Genomic DNA, 26,513 nt, shown 5'->3' with positions numbered 1-26,513 from the left:
ATGGGTCATCCAGTCCAACCACCTGCCAAGAAGCAGGAAATTGCATTCAAAGCACCCCGGACAGATGGCCATCCAGCCTCTGCTTAAAAGCCTCCAAAGAAGCAGCCTCCACCACACTCCGAGGCAGAGAGTTCCACTGCCAAACAGCTCTCACAGTGAGGAAGTTCTTCCTGATGTTCAGATGGAATCTCCTTTCCTGTAGTTTAAATTCCATGTCTTAATCTCCAGGGTAGCAGAAAACAAGCTTGCTCCCTCCTCCTTATGACTTCCCCTCACATATTTATACATGGCTATCATATCTCCTCTCATTTAAATTAATTGAGTCAAAGGATGCTGCTTGAATGAATCAAGCAACTTGACTTGGGTAACCCAAACCTAGCTGAGCAACAGGAGGGTGGGATATTAATTTGAACCAATTGTACCTGCCAGATTTTTTTTTACATAAAGCAGTAAGATCAGACATGTGGAGTGACGGTGATTTGTGACACTAACATTGTGACTTATTGAGATATTTTATCCAATAATTTCCAAGATTGGTAGTGGAACATCACAAGGAACTCTGTTGCTGTATCACTTATCCAACTACCCTACTCATTTCCTTCTTGATGCAATAGAGGTCATATCAGATATAGTGTTAATTTCATAAATTAATTGTTTTGGGATATTTTAATGTTTGCTGTGAATACACTGTGAGCTGAAAAGGCTCAGGATATCATGGCTTCTATGGCAACCATAGATGTGCTGCAATAAATACCTGACCTCGCACAGATGCTAATTTTTATTTTTTGACTGGGGATTTGCTGATTTGAAAGGTTCATGTTGTTCTGGCTAAGCTATTACCTTATATTAAAATAATCTAACACTTCTTATTTGCTAGGGCGGGGAAGGGTTTTTAAATGATCTAGTTTTAAAGACTGCCAGATCTACAAAGATTCCTAAACGTTTTGGAAGATTTTTCTGATAATATTGGTGATCCTTAGTTGGCTTCAACTAGTTAGCCAACAACCAGACTACTACTCCATCCAAACAGTTTTAAGGGGCTGAGAAGATCACTCCTACAATTACCAGGTGTCAACATTCAGCACACCATGATCCCTCCCAAGCTACTGATGGTATTAAATGTTACTGAATGGTTCAAAAGAACCGGCAGGAATTGTCTCCCATAGTATCTATTGAGGAAATGAGAGCATTTTTTTTGGGGGGGGGGAGCAACGAGGGAGAGGGGAAGTGAAAGTAGTGGCAGGGGCAGCTGTGGGGGGAGCAAGTAGCAAGTAGGCATGAGGGGCGGTGGTGTCAGCGGGGGAGGAAGCGGCAAATGGGGGTGCAAAGATGGTGGGTACATGAAAGCCGTGAGTACAGGTGTGAGGGATAGGGTGTGCAGGCAAGGAAAAGCAGTGGGTGGGGGTCACTTGGTGGACCGCACCATGGGCTTCTGCGGGCTGCAGAAGAATTGAAGAATTAATACAGTTTGACGATACAGGCATTCCCCGACTTACATACATCTGACTTACAAACAACTCATAATTAAGAACAGGGGTGAGACTACAGGAAGTGAGAGAAATCTACCCCTCAGAAGGAAAATTCACTCCTGCAGGACTTATCATGGGGGAAAGGTTTATCGCCAATCCTTATTTACACAACAAGCCAATGTTTTCAAAATCCAATTAGCACAGGGACAGAAAGTGAGAAGAAATCTTTAGAATAGGGGCACAGAGAGCAAAAAACCTCCCAAAAAACACAAAACACCACAGGAGTGTTAACCCTTATCTTTGCTAGCCAAAGCTCGACAATATATATTTTTGGCCGGAGTTCCACTTAAAAAATGTACCTGCTCCTACTGTATACAAATTCAACTTAAGAACAACCTTGCAGAACCTATCTTGTTTGTAACTTGGAAATTGCCTGTACTTTAACTGCCATGGCTAGATCTTATGGAATCTTGGGATCTGGAGTTTTACAAGATGTTTAGTCATCTTTGCCAAAGACTCCTAGTGCATTACCAAACTACAAATCCCTTGATTCCTCAGAATTAAGCCATGGTCAATTTAAGTTGTGTCAATCTGCTTTAAATTTACAGCGCAGATGAAGTCTATGTGAAAAATATTGCTTTACTACTGAACCATAAGCCTGGGCCATTTTTGCAAAACAAAATAAAATTAAAAATTAAAAATGATAAATATTTCACTCAAAGGACCAACTAATATTAGAGACACTTTGGAAATACAAAAGTGGAAGGTCACACAGTGATTTTGACTATGTGGAGTGATAACATTATCAAATGCTGCAAGAAAACCAGGACCATTAATTCAAAGTTCAGTAAGAGGGAAAAAATTGGGAGGAAAGAAAAAGTATCACATTAATGATGATTATTCATTTTTTTGGAGAGAGGTTGGGATTCCAGTAATGGAACACTGATTGGAAAGCTTCCATGCAAAGATAACAGAACTATTTTTATAGCTACGTTTTCTTTTTGGAGGGCATAGAAAAATGCTTTTCAACAAAAGAAGGCTTTCATGCTGATTACTTTAGATCAAAATACAGGCTGGTTCAAGTGCAGCCAAAGAGGTTAAGCAGCCAAAATTGATGCAATGCATTCTTGTGTGCTTTGTGTCTGTGGCTATTTGAGAATTCATGGTAGGTACAGCTGGGAAATCTCACGGATACCCTTGTCCAGATCTCAGCTATTAGGGTTATAAAAATATTTTCACATTTCCTGCAGATGGCTAGATTCTTTTCTTTGCTCGTAATTTTAATGCCGAATTCATTACAGACAGCTGTTGGCTCTGATAGAAACTAATTGCTCTTTTACCAGACTCAGCTGTGAGCAGTCAGGCTTCCTTTCCCTTATAGAGTATATATAAACACAGGCAGGAAAAAATTAACTAAATACATGTGGATAAAATGATTCATTGAGAATGCTGATCAAATAATGCATTAAACCACAGTGCGGGTCAAAGGAAATTACAGGACTTGCAGGATGCGATAAATATCTGTAAATAAGAATCACTGTGAAACTTACACTGATGTTAAGTTAAAGAGTGATTCCTTATGTTTAACTAAAAAACACAAGGCAGCATTTTAATAAGTGGTCCAGCCAGTCAGCTAGATTGACCACAAACTCATCAGAAAAATATTCGATAAAAATGGGGAAACTACAGCCAAGATCATGCATTGAAGAAATGTACAAGGTAGTTTTAAGCTCACAGTTGTGCCTTAGTTGTTTGTCTCCAATTTGTTAGAGAACTGTGATATTGCACAATCAAAAGTGCATTGTGCATTGATGTATGACGCACAATCTGCAGCCATCTGATTAATTGCAATGCACAATGTGAAACATGCAATGTGCAATGGTGTGCTGTGGTACCTAACATGTAGTTGCACTTCTGTAACCTTCAACTGAATATTAACATTACACATAGGACAAAAAACCCAATGTGTGCAAGATAACACACGGCGACTGAATTATCTCTAAGTTACTCACTCAGCAGCTCTAAATGATCACATCATCATAGAATGAATATGCTATATTTGGGACCTATTACTTATGATTAGTCCATGTTAATTTTGTCTTTACAGGCCATCAACTTCCTAGTCTAATGGTAGAGGAGCAAGGGATGCTCTATTCTTTCCAATAATGAGTATCACCAGCAAATGGGGATCTTCTGTTCCTCCATGGAGTACCACTCCTTTTATAGTACATGGGCAGGGAGCAAGTAACCTCCTTGATGTTCTGCCGCTGTTAATCCTAAGCAAAATAATCAAAAGTGCAATAGGATGGACATAGCACTCACAACAATACTTGGAAGGCCTGGGGGTTTGGTGAAAGGGGAAACTGCATGTATTACTCTGCTTTCTCTCAAAGGTAGGGAAAAATGACAGCCACTTCAACTTAATTCTTGCATATTGCTTTCACCATATCCTTCATCACTGTTAGTGATTATTAAAAGAACTGACTATTTTGATAGTTTTGTTATGTTGTCTTTTTTCACAAAGGTTGGCAGCTAGAGAATGACCTTAGCCTACTTGCCTCCCAGTTTAATTAACATGGCCAGTTACTTTTACAAAGAATTACTATCACAACATGGTTGAGCCACTGAAGAAATGATTCTGCCCTGTATTGCAGTATGTATGTAGCTTTGAGCACTAACAGTGCCTTTGATTTAGGTTGTATTAGGTTGTTTATTTTCAAAAATGCTTACAACTTTAGTGAGAAAAAAACCTGAATTAGGTTTGGCCTGTGTCAATTTCACTAATAAAGATACCTGAAGGATATTCTGAACAATAATTAGGTAAATCCAATTTCTACTGAGTATCTTTGAAATGTTAGTGTAATATACATTCAGCTATTCACACTGATGATGAAGAATCTGCAACTTTGTGATACAAACATACTTAAATTCAATAAATGATTATATTCAGTCAATCTGTAACAAATATCTTTAATATATTCTGATATAGCCCCTATAATTAGCTTTGGAGAAGTAGGAGCCTTCGGTGGCCTAGGGGATAAAAGCCTTGTGACTTGAAGGTTGGGTTGCTGACCTGAAGGCTGCCAGGTTCGAATCCCGCCCAAGGAGAGCGCAGATGAGCTCCCTCTATCAGCCCCAGCTCCATGAGAGAACATGAGAGAAGCCTCCCACAAGGATGGTAAACATCCAAACATCCGGGCGTCCCCTAGGCAACGTCCTTGCAGACGGCCAATTCTCTCATCCAGAAGCAATTCCGGTTGCTCCTGACACGAAAAAAAAAAAAGCTCTGGGGAAGAGGACAGTGTATGTAAGAGCATCAGAGTATGTATGAGAAAGAAGAATCAAAAGTAACAACTAGGTAATGATCTTGATAAGAAAATCAAGAAACTATCAGTCTGGTTTTCAATGAGATTAGGATTGAGATGATACAAAGTTATTCAAGGTGTTATTTTAGGGAAACAAACAAAGGTTTTAAAATGAAATGGGGTTCCCTTGGAACAATCATCCTGAGTGGGTGGCAAAAAAGCTATGAATAAATGACAGAAAAAGCATAGTACACAAAATGGGTTCAAGGAAATACAATTTTTAAAGGCTGGACCTACTCCACAAAATTGAACAATAAGATTCAAACTGGATTTTGATATATTTCAAATGCAAAAAGCTCAAAACGTACCAGTAGATCTTAATAGTAAGTGATAGCTCACACAAAACTTATTTTCAAAGACATAGCTGTCAAAGTCTGGAACATCAGTGCAAAGGGATCTTGTGGCACCAAATAGTTAATAAGTATGGGCCCTTCCAGCCCTGTTGGACTTTTAAAGGAAACATACCGGGTTGCCATTAGGCCTCTGTGGAGGCTCCTGAAATGTACCAATGATGCCCCAGGAGGTGCCATGGGGATCCCTTCTGGCTTCCCCGCCTCCTGGCACACCATCGGTACGATCCAGGAGTCCTGTAGAAAGGCCTAATGGCAACCTGGTAAGTTTTAAGGCTTTTTTTGGGGGGGGGGGGGTAGCCCGATGGCATGGGGACAGCCAATGGGCAAAGCCCATGTTTCCCCCCTGTGGTGTGTGGACTTAAACCCATTCTGAAGCAAGTTTAATGTATGTCTGGAAATGCTCTGAGAGAACCAAGTTGGTAGCATACGCTCTCTCAGTTAGTTGCTGCCTCTTAAAAGCTCCCTTTAAAGAGAAAGGGAAGCCAATTCCACTTCATGTCACTTAGGACCTTCAAAGGCTTGGAAAGCCAAAGAAGACTTAATTTTTAGAATAAGTTCTCACCAACAAAGCTGTTTTTTGCGACTGAAGTTAATGTGTTTAAAAGACCCCATCCACAGAAACACTGGCATATCATTTCAACATTAAGCTAATAAATGAAAACAGTTCTGTGCTATTGGTTGTTTTGTGCCATAATGTATGCTTTTCTTTTCTTTTTTAGTCATCTCTTCCTGTATTTAAGGTGAGAGTGTTCTTTGCAATTTACATTTTTCAAAACTGCCCATCTGGCGTTTATCTGTTGTTAATTTTATGGACATCAACAAGGTATACAAACACCTCATTAAGATAAATGTCTACTGAAGGATTGGCCTAGCAAAGCTTGGGTACAAAATGAAAGGGAGGAAGGCTTGCATCTTTACCCAAAGCCCCTGGGCAGCATTACTGAGCCAATTGCTAGGATTTCTGTGAAGTTCTGAAAATAAAGTAAAAAAATAAAAAGCTCCCACATGCCCTCTGGTGCTATTTCGTTCAGATCTGATTAGCACCTGTTTGCCAGCATTAATTCAACTTCAGATACAACCATGTGCTTTCCCCGCTATCAACAGACCACATGTTACACTCTGTCTATTGCGGTTTCCTAGAATTTAAGCCTACATTTCAAACAGTAAGTGCTCATTAAAAGGATATTTAATTTTGCAAATTAAAACACATCAGCATGGAGGCAGAAATTGGGCTGTGATATTTCTAAATTGCTCTGTAATAAGCATAATATTATGCCACGGGAGAAATGCGTATCTAAATGAGGTGTTCGTGAGAGATTCATCAGGATCAGTTCCACTATTTGGCAAATGGGACCACTGGCCATGGAACTGGTAAGCACCAGCTGCAGGATGGCATGCGGCTGCCATCACTATTACTAATGCCCCAGAAGTGTACAAACTGCTCTTTGGAGAAATGCAAATAAGCCATGAAGCAATGCAAGAATAGTTCTCTGTATTTTTAATAGGGCTGGCTCTACAATTGGGCACAGTGAGGCAGCTGTCTCAGGTGGTACAATCTGGGAGATGTCAGGAAGGTGTTAGGCAAAGTTGTTTGCCACACAACATGCTTTCTGCTTTCTAAGTTAATCCACTTTTTTCAAGTGAATTGGAGGACACCGACCTATCTCAAGGACTGAGGAAATTTCACTGTCATACAGCTTCTCCACATAGAATAGGAAAAGCACCCATCTTGTTTTTTTTGTTTCTGGTAGTATAATGTCCTAAATCAGCTCTTCTCAATAAACCAACATTCTTGAATTTCTTAGGTTTCATGGCTTTCTCAGATGAAACCAAAGCTATATTTTGAGCATGCATACATAATTTGATAGTGACTGCTTCTGTAAATATACCTTTTGCAATGTTTAGAGGCAGGTGCAGACTTATTTAAATAGGAAAATGATGTATGTTTTAGATGCTGCGGGTCTTCTAGTTAAAGCCATTTTTGTTTCCTATAGAAATCTGACAGATAATTGATAGCCAGTGAGCATCTTATTTTTAATTTGCTTCATATTGATGTGGGTATGGTCAGACTAATAGGTTAGAATTATGATAAGATGGGAATGTATATCTTAAATCCCACTGAAATCGACAGGAGAGCATAATCACAACAAATTAGTCCCTCTGATTTGAGAAAGACTTAAACATGACTAAACCTTTGGACTGGCATCACGAAATATAATTGGAGTACACTGTTTAAGGGAAATCTCAAGGCAGTATATATAGAAAAGGCTAATCACACACACTAATCAGGAGCTTAATTTGCCTAGATAGAAAAGAAAACAAATCACCCAGTACCTTATCACTGTTGGCTAATGTAGCTGCTTATTTTTATCCACTGTTTTTTTAAGTTATACTCTGTTAAAAGCTTTTTTGGCAGTCATGAAAATTACATCTACTGTTTTCTCATCAGTTCTTTCTGTTGTGCCTCTCTTATTTACCCATGGAAACATTATTGGAGAGAAGTTTATGATTATGTTTTTCATAATATGCCATAACTATAGTTTGTTCAGTTCCGAAAAGTGAATGGATGGACGACATTTTGATTAGAGAGACTGGGAATGAGAGAAAATGGATTTTTCTCACAATTAAAGTGGAAGTTTACTGCTTCAATAGATTTGACTAGTTAAAAGGGGGAATTAAAAATTAACAGCAGAGCCTTGTGCAGAATTTAAACCTTCTGATTTGAATTTTCTTGTGCATAAATGTGCATAGGATTACATTTGTATGAAGAATTCAGAAAGAAAGAATAATGCTGAAACGTAAGCTGACGTCAATTTATATACTCTTGCTTTTCCCTCATTATTGTAATTTCTGGTTCATCTGTGAAACCCACAATGTATCCCCTAACTTGATGGATGCCCTAACTTGATCCTGGCATTTCCTAAACCACTTATATGGTTTATTGCGTGTGAGTGTGCCCGTGCATAGAGGAAGGGTAACTGCAGTTTCTGTGAGTTAGTGGGTTGTCCATAGCATTGCCACTTCCTGTTTGTACCAGGTCCTGAAGTTTCCAGCCAAAACCAAATACTAGGTTCAGATGATGGCAATAAGGATTGTGCATTATGTACCATCACAGTTGCTCCCAGCTTGCCATTTGTACACACATATGTGCACACACACAAAATACACGTGCATACACACATGTATGTTCCTGTTTGGAAATTAAGACAAATATTACGATGAACCTAGTGATTACTCTTTTTCAGCTATATAGGAGATGAGATAAGGTACACTCTTTCCTTCTGGCTGGAAAGTGAGACTAGGAGTCAAAACAACTGGAAATGAAGGAGAAAGCTGTATCTACACTGCCCTATATCCCTGGATCTGATCCCAGATTATTTTCTTATCCCAGATTATCTGTCAGTGTAGATTTAATGCCTTTCCACACAGCCATATAACCCAGAATATCAAGGCAGATAATCCACAATACCTGCTTTGATCTGGGTGATCTGAGTCCATACTGACATATAATCCAATTCAATGTGGATTTTATACAGCTGTGTGAAAGGGGCCGCAGACAGGCCCTATATCCCAGGATCTGATTTCTGTTTATCCCAGATTATCTGGCAGTGCAGACTCATATAATCCAGTTCAAACCAGATAATCCAGAATCAGATCCTGAGATATAGGGCAGTGTAGATCCAGCCTACGTAAATACAGAAAACCTCTGGAGAGTCTTTGCAAGTTGCAGCAACATTGGCCTGTAAAATTGCTGCAAGCTGCTGATCTTCTTGGTGAGCAGGATATTTACAATGCAGTCCTTTATTGTGGCTTGGATCTGAGCTCATCCAAACTGGTGATTTTGTACCCTTCTCTCCAACCTGGAGATAACTCATGAGAACTGGAGATGTAGGGCTAGGTCCTGAGATCCGGGAACTCTTAGTTATTGATGTTCAGTTCTAGCCTGTATAATTCTCACTGATAAGCATGGTTAAAAGTTGTAGGACATTGGTTGCAACATTTTCTCCTATATTCACCTTTAAACAGTGTGTGTGTGTGCATGTATGTTGGGGGCATTATACTGTAGTTCGTGGCATGTACTTATATTATAAGAGCAAAATATATTTTTTTCCATTTCAAGAGTGACTTGAGACCGCAAGTCACTTCTGGTGTGAGAGAATTGGCCTTCTGCAAGGACATTGCCCAGTGGACACCCAGATGCTTTTACCATTCTTGTAGGAAGTTTCTCTTATGTCCCCACATGGAGCTGGAGCTGATAGAGTGAGCTCATGTGTGCTCTCCCCGGGTTGGATTCAAACCTGCAACCTTCAGGTGAGCAACCCAACAAGTCACCAGTCCTGCCAGCACAAGGGTTTAACCCACTCACCACTGGGGGCTCCAACTAAATAATAAAACACATGCAATATTTCAAAACTTTTCTTACACAATGCATTGGTATTATGGGGTTCTATAGTATTATAGGTATCTAGATGACCAGAAAATAGCAAATGCATGTGCAAAAAGTATTGATACTGAGATGCCTTAGAAATGAAAGGGTTGCTAATCAGGACCATAGCCAGAAAAAAATTTTGGGGGGGCAGGTTGAAACTTTTTTTAAAGCAACTCATGAAGAGTAGTTCCATAACGCAAAATAATTTAGAAGTGAACACTCAAGACAGATAAACTTCAGTGGACACTCATGGGGATTTGGTTAATCAGTTAAAATTCATGAGTAAACTAGATTTTGTTTATAAAACCTAAAAACTTTCAAGGTGTGTGTGTGTGTGGCTGAACCCCTAACACACACACACTCCTCCCGGCTACAGCCCTGCTCTCCAATGTAGTAAAAGAGAAACCTAAAGCCAAAGTAGCAGAGAGATTAGAGTGTCACATTAAGACTGGGGAAACACAGGTTTAAATCTTCATTCAGCCATGAAGTTTTCAAAGTACCACCAATCAGTGAATATCTCATAGTCTAATTTGCTACAAAAGATGGAGGCCTAAAGTAAGATAGAGAAGAAAGGTAAACTATAAATATTAATAGAGCTTCCCTGGGAGCTCTTGATATAGAATGGGGTATAAATGTTTTAATAAAGAATTAATTTAATAAAAGGAGGTTGGACTGGATGGTATCTGGGGTCTCTTTCAACTCTTATGATTCTATGATAAAGTGAGATAGAGGGTGAAAAAAAGCTAGCTGAGTCCAAATAATACTACATGGGGTTGCACAGTCACTAGGATGTTTTTCAAAAATTCTTTTGATCATAATCCACCTAACAAAATTATAGGGTGCATACATAAAATTACACAGAATACAGGACATGTAAACAGAGACAATAAGAAATTTGCTTTTGCAAACCGAGTTGAAAGCTTTACAAAAACTGCACTGGTGCTAGATCACCATAAACAGCCTCGGTATTTTCTGCATTCTATATCTGTATAACTAGAGCTGTAAGCAGACAAACAAGGATCCCAAGGCCTATGCTCTTAGTCTATATTAGAAAATTCTTCAGTGTAACCCATATCATTATATTGATTATATCATGCCCTAAGCTGGTATTAAGGCAGGGTCTGGACCCACTGAACTCCCCCAAAACCTATAAAACGATTCAAGAATGTTGAGGAAACTATAGGGCTAAAACGCAATGGAAGATTATTACTAGAATAAAAATAAGAAAAATGGAGTGTATTTATGGATATCATGCATGGAATTCTGTATCTTATTGCTAGGGAGGATAAACAAAATCATTATGTTCATTTTTCCAGAGTATCTATTTCTCATTTCCCAAGACTGACAGTGGAATGGATAACATAGATAATATATTGCCTTGGAAATCCATATATTTATCAATGTGTTTTGCAGCAGAAAGGTGTTGAAAAACATCTTAATGCAAACTTTAAAAAAATGAACACTTCATAATTTTTAACAATCTATACAATAAAAGGCGATGCTATCATTTATAAAGCACAACCTGATTTTCTTTTGAAATCTTTGGTATATATCATCTTTGGTAAGGACATCTAGCATTACTTGCTCTCTATATAGTAATTGTCTTTGTTGTAGAACTTCGAGCATCACTTTGCTTGTATGGGAAATCAATGCAATGGTTCTGTGGTTATTGAAATCCCTGGTGTTCTCTTTCTTGGAGACTGGAATATATATTGAGCATTTCTAATCTGTGGGCCATTGTTTTGTTTTCCATATTGTTTGCTAAGATTTTAGTCAGAATAGATTCTGTATTTTAGTGAGTAGTAAAAATGTGCACGAAATGCCCACAGAAAGAAAATTCTTATAAAATGCATCCATTTAGGGGGGAAATGCACACAAGTATCAACGTGGGACATCCACTCAGATTTGCCCTATTCTACCAGAACATTTCAAGAAAAATAAATCTTGCAACTTAGTGCCAAATTGGGATAGAACAAGATTTCTGGTATTATACATAGCTCTACACACAAATAAGCCTCCTGGATTCAAATTGTTTCACAAATTACTTGATATTTAAAAAATAAGAATAATACAGAAATTTTCTAAATTTCCTTTGGGTTCTGGAACTAGGTTGACATACTGTTGGACTGTGGCCTATGATTGAAATCAAAGAGTATCTGGGTAATCAGAAGTGTAAGAATGAGAAAGAAGGTGAATGTAGTTATTTCACTCAATATTTCAAATATAAAACTTTGGAACAAGGAATATGATTAGTTCCCTGATACTTGACAATACTGTTATAACAAAACTTGTGCTTACCTGCAATGAACAACCATTGGTCCAGCATCAGGAGGATTACAGGTTTTGACTCGTCGTAAGAAAGCTAGGAATGGTGTAGGATGTTCTGGAACTCCATGATCAGGCCATGCAGTGAACTGGAACTGTCTTACTTCTCTCTTTTCACTTGATCCATTCTGCCAGACAAAAACTGAAATGACTATTTCATGCCAAAGCAGCACTCCAGTATTAACCAAAAGCATAATTTCACATCACTATGAGATTTGTCTCACCATGCAACATGAATAATCTACAGCTGTGGCCAATTTTAAATAGCTAGCTCTGTTGGATTCCCCCCCCCCCCCGCCCCCAAATAAATAAAGCACAACGCTGTTCGACAGTTTCATGAGGAGTGAAACACTTCTTATTTTGGTGGCAACTAAGTTGTATTAGAGTTATCACACAGCAGATAAGCCATTTAGCAACAGGATACTTGCTGTGCGCTTGGCTCAGTTAAGAGAGATCAAAATGAAAATATTCAAAAATAGGCAGGACAAAAGGAAACAGCTTACAAGGGCAGGGAAGTAAGGACAAGCAATTAAAACAATAACTACATGATCCCGATTAAGCCTGAATTGGAAAAAATGCATCATAATATAAGGCTGGTTCAAAGTTAAAAGGCATTTTGTGAATTTTCTTTCCCCGAAAACTTCAGAGAGGAACTGGATGGACATGTTACAATGCCCTAGATCAGTGGTTCTCAACCTGTGGGTCCTTAGATGGTTTGGCATTCAACTCCCAGAAATCCTAACAGCTGGTAAACTGACTGGGATTTCTGGGAGTTATAGGACAAAACACTTGGGGACCCACAAATTAAGAACTACTGCCCTAGAGGTTATTTGCAGTAGCATCAGCATAATAAGGCAAATACCCTAGAGTCCCTTGAAAAGGTAACAAAGTGTAACTTGACCTTACAGTTATTTCTGAATTCAAGGAAAACCTGGTACATAAACACATTCCTGCCCCACATTAGCAGAACATTTCCTAGGAAATTAAATACAAAATCATAATGTACCTTGTAAAGTGCAAATGTTCTGACACAGTACGTAGCCAATTCTACTGTGTCCAGCAAGGTCACCTGGATCAGTCCGTATGTTTCAGTTCCTCTGCTTGGCCAATACTGATCACATTTGACCTGCAACAAACACTTCTAGCATGAATATACTCACTTTAAAACCAAAACACGTGGAAAGTAATTCAAATTAAGAAGGAGACAATAGTACCCTTAGAGACAGAAAACACTTTGTTGGAAAATGGAAATGAAAGGTTGGATTCAGATAATTCAGAAGGAGAGAGTATAAAGCGGTGCCAAATATAACTAAGGCTGGATATACACAGCGATATAATTCAGTTTCAGAAAGCAGATTAATTTCTTTGAACTGGATTATATGAATCAACATTGCCATATAATCCAGTTCAATGCAGTCAAGCTGGCTCGAGGTTGGGGTATCTCCAAAACATTCACACCTCCCCCCCCCCCCCCATACGACCTCTAACATGCCAGAGACCATGTACTTTAAACTCACCAGAAATTCCAAATCGTACCATAAAATGCACTGAAGTTGATCACTGCATATACAGTGCAGTTCTGGAAATTGGAAGAAGTATTTGGAGCATTTGTCAGGACATGTTTAAAGTTTCAAGAGTCGTAGATGGAACCTAAATAAACAGTTCAGTGGGACAGTACACAAACACCTTTCCCGGCAAGGAAAGGGCAGTGTCCTCATGGGAACACAAAGTTGCTCTCTACTGCTTGGCGCCTCTAGACAAACACTGTTTTCAAGCAGCGCATTTTGCAAGGGAGCTAAGGGGAAAAAATTACTCCTGGGTTTGTATAGATCAAGATCATATGTGGACTTTGTAGGACCTTGAAGCTGTATTGGCAATCCAAAGTGAACTGAATCTCTTTGAGCAACACCCTTTTTTTCCTGTCAGGAGCGACTTGAGAAGCAGCAAGCTACAACGTGATTCAAAGGAAATGGCTGTCTAGAAGCACCCTAACTGCCATTCCCCTTTCTTTGCACTTTCATGTTCCTGTCTCTGATTCAGTGGAAGGGGATAAGAGGGCTACACAACAATAGGCTATAATTTAATAAACGGTCAGGGGAAGGCAATTTCATGGAGGACCAAAAGGATGCATTTGTCACTCTGTGGCTGACTGCAGGAATACAGCTACCTGCATGTTTGTCCAACCCTGGCTCCAGGAGAAATAAGTGTAAGTACTGCTGTAAGATATGGGATTTCAATAATAGTGAATTCTTAAAACAAAGCATTTTATGTTTTATGAAACCTATCATTAACAAGTCTGTAAATTATATGATTTCATCAGGTTTTAATGGGCACTTTATTTGCAGAAGTTTCCATTCCAAAACATTGCCATTCTTAACAAGCAGAATGGTCCTGGGCATAATGCATAGCACAAACTTTTACTGATTATTTACATGGCGAAAGAATTTAGATTTGGTTCAAAGTATTCTCTAGTGTGCACTCTGATATGTTAGACAATTTCAGGCAAGAATGTGATATAATATTTTCTTTATTTTTAGCTAATGATTATATTATGGTAATAATATCATAATGTTGTAACACTCAATGCTTTAATGCTCTCTGCTTTGTTAGATAAATAAAGGATAGAATTCAAAGAGCTAAGTTTGGCACTCTCAAAAGGATGGCTATACTCAGTGGGATTTTCTACTCTTACCATTTTAGTGGTAAACCCATATATTACATCCCATATTACCTAGGAAATTCCCTTAATTTACAAAAGAAGCATGTTAGACATTTGCCAAGTGGTAAGGCTTTTGTGAATGTTTTGAGAAATACAGATCTGAAACTCCCCCGAGGAAACTGTTCCACAAATTTTTGGAACAAAGGATAGGAAAGTTGGGTTACTCACGTGCTTATTATCTTCATCAAAATTAATATGATTTAAGGACTATCCAAGGAAAATAACCATGTTACTTATGCCTGCCATGTTATGTCCAAATTAAACTACAAAATAATAGTGTGTGTGCGCGCGCACATGAAAAGAAAACAAGAAAATTTAATGCTCTATATTTTTCATGATAATCTAATACTTTTCTGCTATTTTTTTGCTCACACTTTCATTTTTAAAATCTTTATGTAAATAGTTGGAGATACTCCAACAAAATATGTCCTTTACTGCACAGATAAAGCATTATGTTCTCCTTGTGTCACTGCTAGGGATGTGCGTGATATATGTTTCCTTCGTGTATTCGTTTAGTGTCAATACAAAATGAATAAAACTAAACAAAACGAACACCGATTCCATACAAATGCACACCACTAGTCACTGCCTGGCTTATTCGTCAGTGGCACCCATATGATCCAGTATAGTCTATGTAATTCTTCCACAACATGTCTGAATTCTACTTCCTCTATGAACATTAGATATAATAATTATTCTCTTAGAATAAAAAGCAACATTTTTAGACAAGAGTTTCGCATTTGTTCATATTCCACTCTCTCTCAATTCCTCCTGACAACTGAATGTGGACACATATTGAAGATAGAAATTCAAAGTTACTGAAACTTGTGCCCCAAGTATTGTATACTTATAACTTCACAAATTAAAACTACTCCAACATTGAAAGGGTAGCCATTCTCTCACAATCTTGTTTCTGTTCCTTCCACTTTCTATGATATAGGAAACCATCTTTTTCTAGTGCCCATCTCTGCAAGTCTCTTTCTTGACAGGTTTATCAAGCCTAGTCCATTCTGTGGATAATATATTCAGTTATAAATTGTAATTAGGATGTTACAAACTACATATACGATATTTGTTCTCATGACCATACTAGCCCACATTCTACATCATGTAAAGTTTTGAAACTTAATTGGTTTCTTCATCAGACAAATGTGTTAAAAATCATAAAAGAGAAGCCAGTGAAGTTTCGAAGGTTTGTATGATGTGTTTTGGGCAATTTGGTTGGCCAATAAAACATCTATATATTTTGGATTTTGTTATATTTCATTGCATGGCCAACAGAGCTGCGTCTGAATATAAAACTATTTCAGAAAGGGGCTTTATTATTATAACAAAGCAAATGTAAAGATGAGGTCAAAGGTGTTCCCAGATAACAGAGGTCTCCTGCATGGTACCAGATGTGTAAATGTCAGCCTTATCCAAAGTCACCAGTAGCCTTTTCTGTTTTTGCTTAAAAATGGGACCATTTACTGAAATGAATGCTATAAGGAGAGTGAACACTGAACAATTTCTTTTCCCATAAGAATGAAAGCTGACACCCATTTCAGACCTGAAGAGTTTAAAAATCTACATCTATTACTAAAGAATATTCATGAACCTTCACACTTGAGCAAGCCACAGATGCCAAAAGATGGTCCCGCCTTGCATCAATGGTGCTGAAGGAGGCACATTTCCATATGTAAAAAGAAGATGAAAAAACCCACAAAAATGAACACAAATCCTGACATTCAAGGAAAGAGAGGCAATTTTCCGGTAGACAGATCCAGTCTCTTAAAAAAAAAACCTTTAGGGAAATTGTAATAAGTAAGATTTCACTCTCATTCCTTACTTCTGCACCTTGGAGAAGTCTTACTACTTTGGGATATGGCCATTCTTCCCTCTGTTCAAAAACTGCTTCGATCGATTTTCAAACTTCAGCAGCTTCGCCAATCTTATGATATACTAATTATACCTCAAATAATGATGTTTTAATTTCTGCTGACGTATTTTGCATCAAGCGTGGCATTTATTTTGAAGCTTTGGCTTGACAGACTTTCTTTGCATGCTTATTAATGAACTGCTGGATTGTACTATCGATCCAGGAATTGAGTAGAAAATTAACCTATGGCATCACTCAGCGTAAGGTAGGTGTGAGGTTAAGAACATCTGCTTCTTCTGTCTTGCTTGTCGGGCTACATAGCAAGATTTTTGACTGTTTGTGAAATGTCATTGGTTAACAATGTAAACTGATCAGCTTGGTAAGAAATGGGAAACAAAGGAAGAGAAGGAATCCAGCCTTCCACTCTTCAGTGCTAATTCTATGAATAAGTTTTGGCTACTAGCGTGCAGTTGAGAACTTAATATATTCAGAAGCTGACTTCTTGGATATACAGTAGAGTTGTATGCAGATTCTGTTTCCTTTCCTATCTCTGGTACCTGCGGTACCTCCAGAAGCACGTGACGGTAAGAGCCCTCCTGATACGAAAACCCGCCCAACACTAAAGAAAGCGGGAGCTGATCTCTGTTCCTCCTCCCCTATTGGCATCACAGTTGAATCTTTTTTATTCTCCTTTATTTTCCTGATTCTTTTTATTTAGTGGGACTGACTTGAAGTTGGGGACCTGAGGGACAGTGGGTGGGGTGTGTACCCGCGCATGCATTTGTGGGCTTTCACCCTTTAAGCTTCTTTTTCTCCTTCCCTTCCTCTCCTTCAGAAAATACTTCTAAAATATAATAATAATAATAATAATAATAATAATAATAATAATAATAAGTAATTCCAGTAAACAAAAATAAAAGCCTACCTCTCCTTTAGAGAGGAAAGTAGAAACAGCTTTAAGGAGGCAAAACCCCAAGGAGAAAAGAGATTGCAACCTTGCAGGTAAGGGAGGGGATTTTTAATGTAGCCCAGGGAGGATAGTTCCACTGACCTCCAGGTTATCGCTCTTCCTTCCCTGGGCCTCCTTAAAATGTCTTGGAAAGCTGTGTGGCATAGTTAGTGCTGGTGCTGGCAGAGAATAAAGTGCATACGCCTGCCTCTCCTCTGGAGTAGAATTGTTTGAAGAAGCATTAAACCGGGTCTCCTCCTCTACAGAGAAAGGATCCAGAAACTTAAAAATGGTAACTCTGAAACTTTTTAAAATCCAGGTTGTAATGAAGGATATGGAAGGGCATAGGGTGCTTTCTTAACCCTGTTGCTGAGGCTCCGTTGAAGGGAAGAAAGGAAAGACTCCCAGTGGAAAGGGAAGCCCATTGCCACCAATGGGCTGAAAAAGAACCTTTTTTCGGATGTGGAACAAAAACGCCCATTCAACAGCGCACCCCTTTTCAGGAAGTGCTAGAATACAGATATCTGGCAAGCAGAAATAAATAGCAATTCACCCAAAATGAACAAGTTCCTCTGTGGATCTGGGGATCTAGATGTCTGCTTGGCTCTTAGTAACATCAGGGAAAACATTAATGGCTGTGGGGGAGAAACAATATCAATGAACCCTCTGCTATGAAGTACTACATAACTTCGTAGCTCTGTTGCAACATCCTGTAGAAATAATTTACCAACTACAAAGCCACAACACCCCCATCTCAATGAATGACAGGTAGTAAAATTGTTACTTCCACAGAATAACATTTTCACTTTCTCCAAATATCCTCCACCTTTAGCTAGCTTCCTAGATCAATTTAAATTTCTGACTGGTTAAATTATGTAATATGAAACCAATTTTTAATACTGCAACTGGTATATGAGTTGAACCGGAAAGATATGTAACACTGCACATGGAAAATCTGCAGAAAAGAATTCTACTATAAGGCATGAGTGCAGGAATATTAATGCTTTAAATCGCTTTATGTATTCCTGTCCTGTAACTGTCAGCTGGTTTTTCTAATCTCTAGTTTCCACCCCTTAATATTTTCCTTTCATTTCATACAGACGAAACTCATGCATGTAATAAATATGTTATCAATATTCTTCATGCACTGCAGTGTGTATAATCCTTTTTGATATAAATTATGTGTGTGATAGCAAATTGATGGACTGATTCCCTCCTCTAAGGTCTGGATTAGGTCAGGTGAGATTTGGGAGATGACATTTAAAATGAAAACAATAAAATGTGAAGGGTTATAAATAAAAGAGCTCCCCTTGCCCTGCAGCCTTCCCACAGGCAAACAAATGAATAACTAATTCACTGTAACATCTTCATTCAATGTACTCAGCTGTTGAATATGTAAGTTCTCAAAGCTGGGGTTAGTCAGACATCTAACACATGCTAATGAACCAACTAAGTTTGTTTCTGCTGATGCTTCCCAGCCCCCATTGCTGCAAAAATCCCTTTATCTGTGCCGCACAGGTTAGAAATGCTGAAGCAAAGCTGCAGGACTGAGCAACAGGAAAGCAAGTAAACAAAAATGTGATGGAAGATGGAAAGGAGATGAAGTCCCTATGCAGAATGGTTTTGCCTTCAAGATAAAATAATTATCAAGTTTGCCATTACAGGGGAAGAAAGCTGTCTCTCTGGCACTCTCTCTCTCTTTCTCTATCCTGCTCAGGGCCAGAGAGATAGAGTACAAACACCAACAAATAACAGCACTGCTAGAATGTCAGTTGTATTTTAATATCAGAGCTATTTTTGGACTATTTTGTCAGTAGAGTCGGTTCTCCATATCCATAGGTTTTGTGTCCATGGATTCAGCTTGAAAATATTTGGGGTATGAAGGAGAATTCCAATAAACAAAGCTTGATTTTGCCATGTGCTGTGCACTATGACGATATGTGGGCATATCCTGCTGTAGTCTCCCTCCATTTCACAGATCATCAGGCTCTCTCTGGTACTTGTTTGAGCTGCCTGTCATTTTATATGAGGGACACCCAAAGCCAAGGAAGCTGCCCGAGTCTTGAACCAGTGTCTGACAGCTGTGATGGGCTGGATGACGGCTAACAAACTGAAGCTTAATCCAGACAAGACATAGGTCCTCCTGGTCAGTTGGGAGGCCGATCAGGGTATAGAGCACCCGTACCTTGAAAAGCCAGATCTGGCCATGGTAGTCAATGCCTTAGTTACATCCAGATGGATTGCTGTAATGCACTCTATGTGGGGCTGCCTCTGAAGATGGCTCAGAAACTACAATTAGTTTAAAGATCAGCAGCCAGGCTTTTAACAGGAGCTAATTGCAGGGAACATACCATCCTCTGTTAAAACAGCTCAATTAGCTGCCTATGTGTTTCCAGGCCCAATTCAAAGCGCAGGTTATTACCTACAAAGTCCTATGTGGTTCGGGTCCAGCCTATTTATGCAACCGCATTTCCCCCTACGAACCTGTTTGGGCCTTAAGATTGGCTGGGGAGGCCCTTCTCACAGTCCCACCTGTCACAAGAATGGTTGGTGGGGACAAGGAAGAGGGCCTTCTCGGTAGTGGCCCCCCGGCTCTGAAATACCCTCCCCAGGGAGATTAAGCAGTTTCCCACAGCTTCCTTCAGGAAGGAACTGAAAGCCTGGCTATGGAAACAGGCCTTTGAAAATGGCCAAATGTATTGCTATGTAATGGAAGGAGGATTTAAATGGGAAAATTTTAACTGGCTCTAACTAGGACAGTGGTTGGGATGTTTCAATGGTAGTATTGTGTAAGTATTATTTATTTTATTTTATTTAGGGATGATGTCTCTTGAGTTATGCTTAATATGTTTTGATTTAATTTTCCATGTATTTTGTTTTGTTATTGTTTGTTTACTTAATTTTTAAATTGTTTATATATGTATATGTATACTGTTATATTGTTCTAAGCCTCTCCGAGTCCACTCGGGGAGCGGGGGTGGGATTCAAATAAAGTTTTTTATTATTTATTATGCCATTTTATATAATGGGACAACTTGCCACAGATTTGGGTATCCACAAGGGGTCCTGGAACCAAACCCCAGCAGATACTGATAGCCATCTATATATCTTTACTGAGAAATTAGATAGTGTGAGGAATGTACAGCATCTCTCTTGTTATCAAAGTTGTGCAGTCTCCATCAGGTATAGCTCTTGACTTTGATCCTGAATCCATAGTCAAACAGTAAGAGCAGAATTAGATTTAATCTTTATCTTGGCTCATATATATATATATATATGAGCCAAGATAAAGATTAAATCTAATTCTGCTCTTACTGTTTGACTATGGATTCAGGATCAAAGTCAAGAGCTATACCTGATGGAGACTGCACAACTTTGATAACAAGAGAGATGGCACACTGGCAGTCCATTATCAGAGTAGAGGAGATTGGTTATCCTGCCATGGTGGGATAAGTCATCCCATACCCCTTATTTAGATCACAGGCTACTGGAAGCTGTTGGGTTGAGCCCATCCACATATGTTTTGTAAAGTTTTATTTCATTAAACTGAAAGTCTTTTGCCGAACATTAAGGTGTAACTTGGAAGTTGTTGGTTGAATTTATCTACACAGAACATGTGATTTTGCTTTTCATTCCTGATAAGACCAGAGTGACATCTAAGTAAAAAATGTATGCAAAGAAAAACCACCAGGAAATTTCATGACAACTAAACATTTTGATTATCCTAAATATTAGTTATGATGATGAAGATGGTGCTCATGAAGAAGATGATGATGATTGTGGTAATAGCCAGAATGCAAGGGTGCCTTCTCTTTCCTTGCCCCAAAGCTAGTTTCTCTGCTCTGAAATAGACAAGGAGGAAAGAGTGGCAGCAGTGGAAGGCACCTATTGAGGCACTGGAGGCATTTGTTTGGGCTGTTTTCAACTGCTCTTAGCCTCTTTCAATCTAGCCAAGGGATACTCATACATAGCTAGGAAGAATTCATCAAAATAGTTGCCCATCAGGTCTGCTCAATGCATGTGGAATAAGCTGAGTGGACAACACATTGGAGACATATAGTCATTTAGTTTAGCTTGCAAATCCTGTGATTCTGCAGATCATGTCATGGAGGAAAAACTAGTGATTTATTGAGACCCTAGAGGGCTGCCACAGATTGTTGGTGGGATGTGTGCAACTTGCTGGGTAACAAATTGTGCAGCCCTCACTTATGTAGCCTTCAGGGGAAGCGAAAGGTAGATGTAAAATTTATTTTCACTGCAGGAAACTGCTCCCAATGAGATTAGTATCATTTAAATATATGGGCTTTCACTGGTCAGATAGGATAGATTAAATCCCTGTCTTTGAATAGCCATTAAAAAACTACCTTAAGTAGGTGCCAACTTATTATAAACTATCGAAATGGACTCCAAGACTCAGCATGTGCTGCTACCTGAATGTAACCCATATGCTAGGAGCATTATTATTCTGAGCAGCACTTGGGAGAGAACAATCAAGCAGACAGGAAAAATGCAAAAAGCAATTAATGAGGATTGAGCAAATGTTTCTGTGAATGGTCTAGCAGTGGCCTGTAGTGTTATGATAAACTGTGAACATTTAAGCAACAAAGTCTTCTGCAAAGGATTGTTTGTCCCCCTCATACTGCATGGCAGCACTGATACCATTTAGAAGTTCACTTTATTATTAGAAGCTGATAATGAGAAAAGAGGCAAAATTTCATTTGCCTAACTCAAAACAACTTCCTATACTGAGCTGAACTAAGGCCTGCTGTGCCAAGATAAAATAAGGGATATGCTGAGGAAAATTTCTTCTTCACTGGATTCACCATTACCAGTTATATATTTGAAAGGAACGGTATTAATACAGGTTGAATATGCATGCACACAATAAGCAATTCAACAATGCTATGGTCCTGGTCCCGGGGAGGTTGCCAAATACATTCTGATAAATTCTTTGTTAAAAGGCAAATAGTAAAAAGACTAGCACTGTATCTCAGGAAGAGTTCGGTTAATGGTGCTGGTTTCAATGAGAGCATTAAAACCAAGAGTAGATACCAAGTGATTATGTTAACCCATATCTCTGCAACCACAGATTGCCCTTTCATATCACTTTCCAGCTTGCCTGTCTGTCAGGTAAGAAGCGAATGTGATAAAGAAAGGCTGTTATGAACAGCAAGAAATGTGATTAACATCACACTCACATATGTGGGAAATTTAAATTTTATCACTAGGAAAGTCAGAAATGTGGCTATGCCTTAGGATCTAAAATAAAAGAAGAACATAAAATGCAATAAGGACTGCATCACTGCATTTTCTTCCTCGGGGTGGGCAACTGCTCCAGACTTTGAAGGGCAACTGCCTCCAATTTTACATCTTTTTATTCTAATTTTTCCTCGTTTAAGTGGCATTGAGAACTATTTTGCCATGTTTCAGATGCCCTGGCCTGTTTTAAGCTCAGGAGAGTTCTTTTTCTGAAGCGGAAAGTAAATTGGAAGTCATTTCTGATTTTAAAAAATGTTCCCCTGCCCCACTTGCCTGGAAGAAAATGATAAAATTCCTGACATGTCCACTGGGATCAAATACAGTAGTTTAAGCTAATTTCTAAAAGTCAAAATTTTGGGATGGGCCTTTATGAGCTGAATGCCCCAGTGGACTGCCCCTTTCTGACTTCAGGAATAGTCAGATCAATAACAGATTTAAAACTTCAAGATTTTCAATATATGATTGGTGGAATTCATTTTCCTTTCCCATTGAAACTCAATGAAATGAATAGGAATTGTTTTCCCCATAAAAGTTTAGTGAAATTAACAGGAATTGTTTAGTAAAGTTTGAGCTTGTTTCCGAGTGTCTCATATGTATCAAGGCAGGAAGGGAACAAAATATTTATATCTTAAAACAGGTGACAGGTGAAATTCTTGAATTGTTAATATATATTGGTGCAATATTGTTTCCAGGAAGATGTTTTGGATTTCTTGTGCAATGGAAATAGCTGGGCAATGAAAAGTTTGGAAACCAATTTTATGAAAAAACCATACATTCATCCAAGAGGCCTGCTAAATCCACAAATACAAATGCATTCTTACCCTTGACCTTTCTTCCAATTTGGTCATCATGACAACAGTTGCACCCCTTTGTTCCCATATCATTCTCCAGAAATCCCCAAAGGTTTCCGGGAGAGATCCTTGCGTTGCTATATAGGCGTTCTGTTTTCTGTAACCATCTATGTAGTTAGAATTTATGTAATCGCTGCCAGGTATGCCTAGAAAGCAAAGAAAGATATAACTTAAGAGTTTACACTGTTTTGTCTTAATGTGCTGAGCAACAAGAAAAATATTTCAGTGCCTACAAAATGTATATGTTTCTTCCTTAGTATTTTAGAATTGTGGTTTTTTTACATTAGTGTGGTATTTCCATCTATTTCACTGCAAAAGTATTGCATGTAACCCAACCTTACAATAAATCAATGAAATCTTAACATTATTTACACTATATTGCGTTAATTTGCTTGGTTGAGTATATCACATTAACCATAGGCTCTTCTTGTTTTGCAGTCTACTGAAGCTTATTGGTCTGTAGTAAAGAGGAAGGCCTTCTTAATGGTCTAAAGGAGGGACCTCTATGTTTTCCCCAAATGAACCACAGAGATTTGCCTCCATCTCTTTATTTATATCCTGCCTTTCTCTCAGATTGTGACTCAGTTTCTGAGCCCTCCAGAACTAGTTTGGGGGTCACAAAAGGCTGCACTGGGGAGAGGAATTGCCCTTCCTAGTACCTGGAATCTACCATTCCCACCAGTGGAAATTCACAATTGGATCTTGCTCATTACAAGGTAATAAAAAGTATTTCTGTGGCCAGGACTATTGATTTTTCGATTTTTAATAGTGATGACAGTGACCAAATATATTTCTTAAAATTTTAGCATACAGTGAATATTAACTTTTACTTAAGTTAAACACTGTAAAGTATCTGTTCTTTGGCGACTCATAACATTACAAGCAAAGAACATTAATATTTATAATTTTAATTTTAAACATCTAAATTTTAAACATGCCTTTTCCCTGGTTATCCCCCCTCCCCCCCAAGAAACCTTACTGTATCAAATGTTTTAGCCCCTCTTTAATGAAAGCAGGACCCACTCATTTGCCATTTTGTTTTCTCTTTTCTTCAGAATGCTATACAGAATTCCAATTTAGACACAGCATAGATTTGCTTAAGGGTATTATGATAACAGCTATTTTACTTTCAATTTGTTTCCTAATAGTCCCTAAAATGGAATTTCCCTTACTTCTATTTGCTTCCTGTTCTTTTTGCAATCATTGATCCGTAGGCAGAACCATTCTTCTTCCACAAGAAATTATTTCATTCCAAAACTCTTGTTGGAGGATTTTGGTGAAAGTTTTTAGAAGTCAATGAATACTCTAGCTTCATGCCTCATTTATTTAATTGACTGAGATTTAATGGATTTATTAATCAATTTATCAAAAATATTTATATATTGGTTTTCACGCCACCAGCATTGTCAAAATGATGTACAGTTACATAAAACCAATAAAAGCAAAAGCAAAATAAATACAAATACAATGCAGAATATTAAAAGGGCCTAAAACATCTTAAAACTAAATGCATAGCAAAACAATATAATTATATTGTCTTTCTAAAACTCAGTAGAGTTGGGTTAAAGTTTTCATGATCCCCGTTGAAAGGGGCTTCCTGAGTTGTGATGTTGATGTGGATATGGACGTGTCTCATCCACTTTCCAATCCAGTCTCTTTCAGTGGGTTTGGGAGCCAGATGGTACTATTATAATGTTCTCTTATTTGCCTTATAAAAATTGATTGTACTGAAGTCTCAGGCTAAACACAGGCTCATAAGAGAGATATCCTGGCATTTTGAAGTAGACACAAAAACCAATTGGAAGCCTGAGCAGCTAGTTCAAAACCAATCTCATTCATACACATACACACACACAGCTGTCAGTTGCTTCAATTGTTATATTATATATTATTATATTAATTACTGTATATGCATTTTAAATTCCATGCAGAGTTCACTAGACTCCATTAATGCAGTGGTGGCCAACTTCTCCAGGTGTTCTTCTCAGAGAGCTTTTCTCCAAACTGGAAGTGAATGGAACAATTTCCATTTCTGATTTTGGAAAAAGGTCATCCTAAATGTAGAACAGACTAGGACACACCAAATATGGCAAAAGTCTCCTCCACATGAGTCCTAAAGTGGGGAGGCTTCAAGAAACAAGAAAATCAAAAATCTGAGCATTAGGGCAACACTGAGGCCTCTTGTGAATTCATAATGTTCACATGGTGCAGGTTCCTCATGCCTGCATTAAAGCATGAATTACCATGGCTATTTTTCTTCACCTAGGAAGCAGTGTATCTTGTATACCATAAAACATGTTAAAATGTTACAGTCAGCACAATAAAACCAAACTTATTTTAATTGGAGAAAAAATGGCCCTATCTTTGTTACCCTTAGGGGTAAAATTAACTACAATTTCTATAACAGATTTTTGTGTGTGAGGCATCACATTTAGGTGGCCTACAATGAGTAGGATAAAAAGCTCTTAATAGAAAACAAAATTACCTAAATTTCAATTTCTTCTAAATTACAAGAAGATCACCCATTAGAATAAGTTATCTTCTTCAGTCTCCCATCCAGGATAACTGAAAGTAGGACATTAAAATGTACAATAATAAATACACTCCTCCACTCTGGGATACAGCAGTTACAAATATCCAACTGACAAATTACTCATAGTTAAGAACGGGGGTGAGACAACAGGGAGTGAGATAAATCTACCCCTCAAAAGGGCAATTCATTCCTGAAAAAGTTATCATGGGGAAAAGGTGTCTCCACTGAAGCGTGTTTCCACAAGTAAAAATTTTCAACTATCACAGGGGCAGAAAGTGAGGTGAAATCTTCTGAACAGGGGCACAGACAGCAAAACAAACACTACAGGCGTGTTAAGCCTTCCCTATGCTATCCAAAGCTTGTGTGTGTGTGTGTGAGAGAGAGAGAGAGTGTGTGTGTGTGT

The 26,513-nt window shown here is 38.4% G+C and overlaps 1 protein-coding gene across 46 annotated transcripts in view; it reads right to left on the bottom strand.

Annotated features, from left to right (window-relative positions):
* ptprd (protein tyrosine phosphatase receptor type D) overlaps positions 1-26,513 on the bottom strand; it is a 1,517,053-nt gene that overhangs the window by 40,402 nt on the left and 1,450,138 nt on the right. For all 46 annotated transcript variants that reach the window (XM_062974169.1, XM_062974170.1, XM_062974173.1 and 43 more), the window contains 3 exons: positions 23,548-23,723; positions 12,948-13,067; positions 11,915-12,069 (listed from right to left, as the gene is read on the bottom strand). In XM_062974169.1, the coding sequence (XP_062830239.1) occupies positions 11,915-12,069; positions 12,948-13,067; positions 23,548-23,723 (451 nt within the window). The remainder of the gene's footprint in view (positions 1-11,914; positions 12,070-12,947; positions 13,068-23,547; positions 23,724-26,513) is intronic.

The sequence above is a fragment of the Anolis carolinensis genome, chromosome 2 (genome assembly GCF_035594765.1).
Source record: "Anolis carolinensis isolate JA03-04 chromosome 2, rAnoCar3.1.pri, whole genome shotgun sequence".
In the NCBI taxonomy this organism is placed as follows: domain Eukaryota; kingdom Metazoa; phylum Chordata; class Lepidosauria; order Squamata; family Dactyloidae; genus Anolis; species Anolis carolinensis.
Note: the sequence above shows the minus strand (reverse complement) of the source record. Positions and strands in the feature narration are given on the sequence as shown.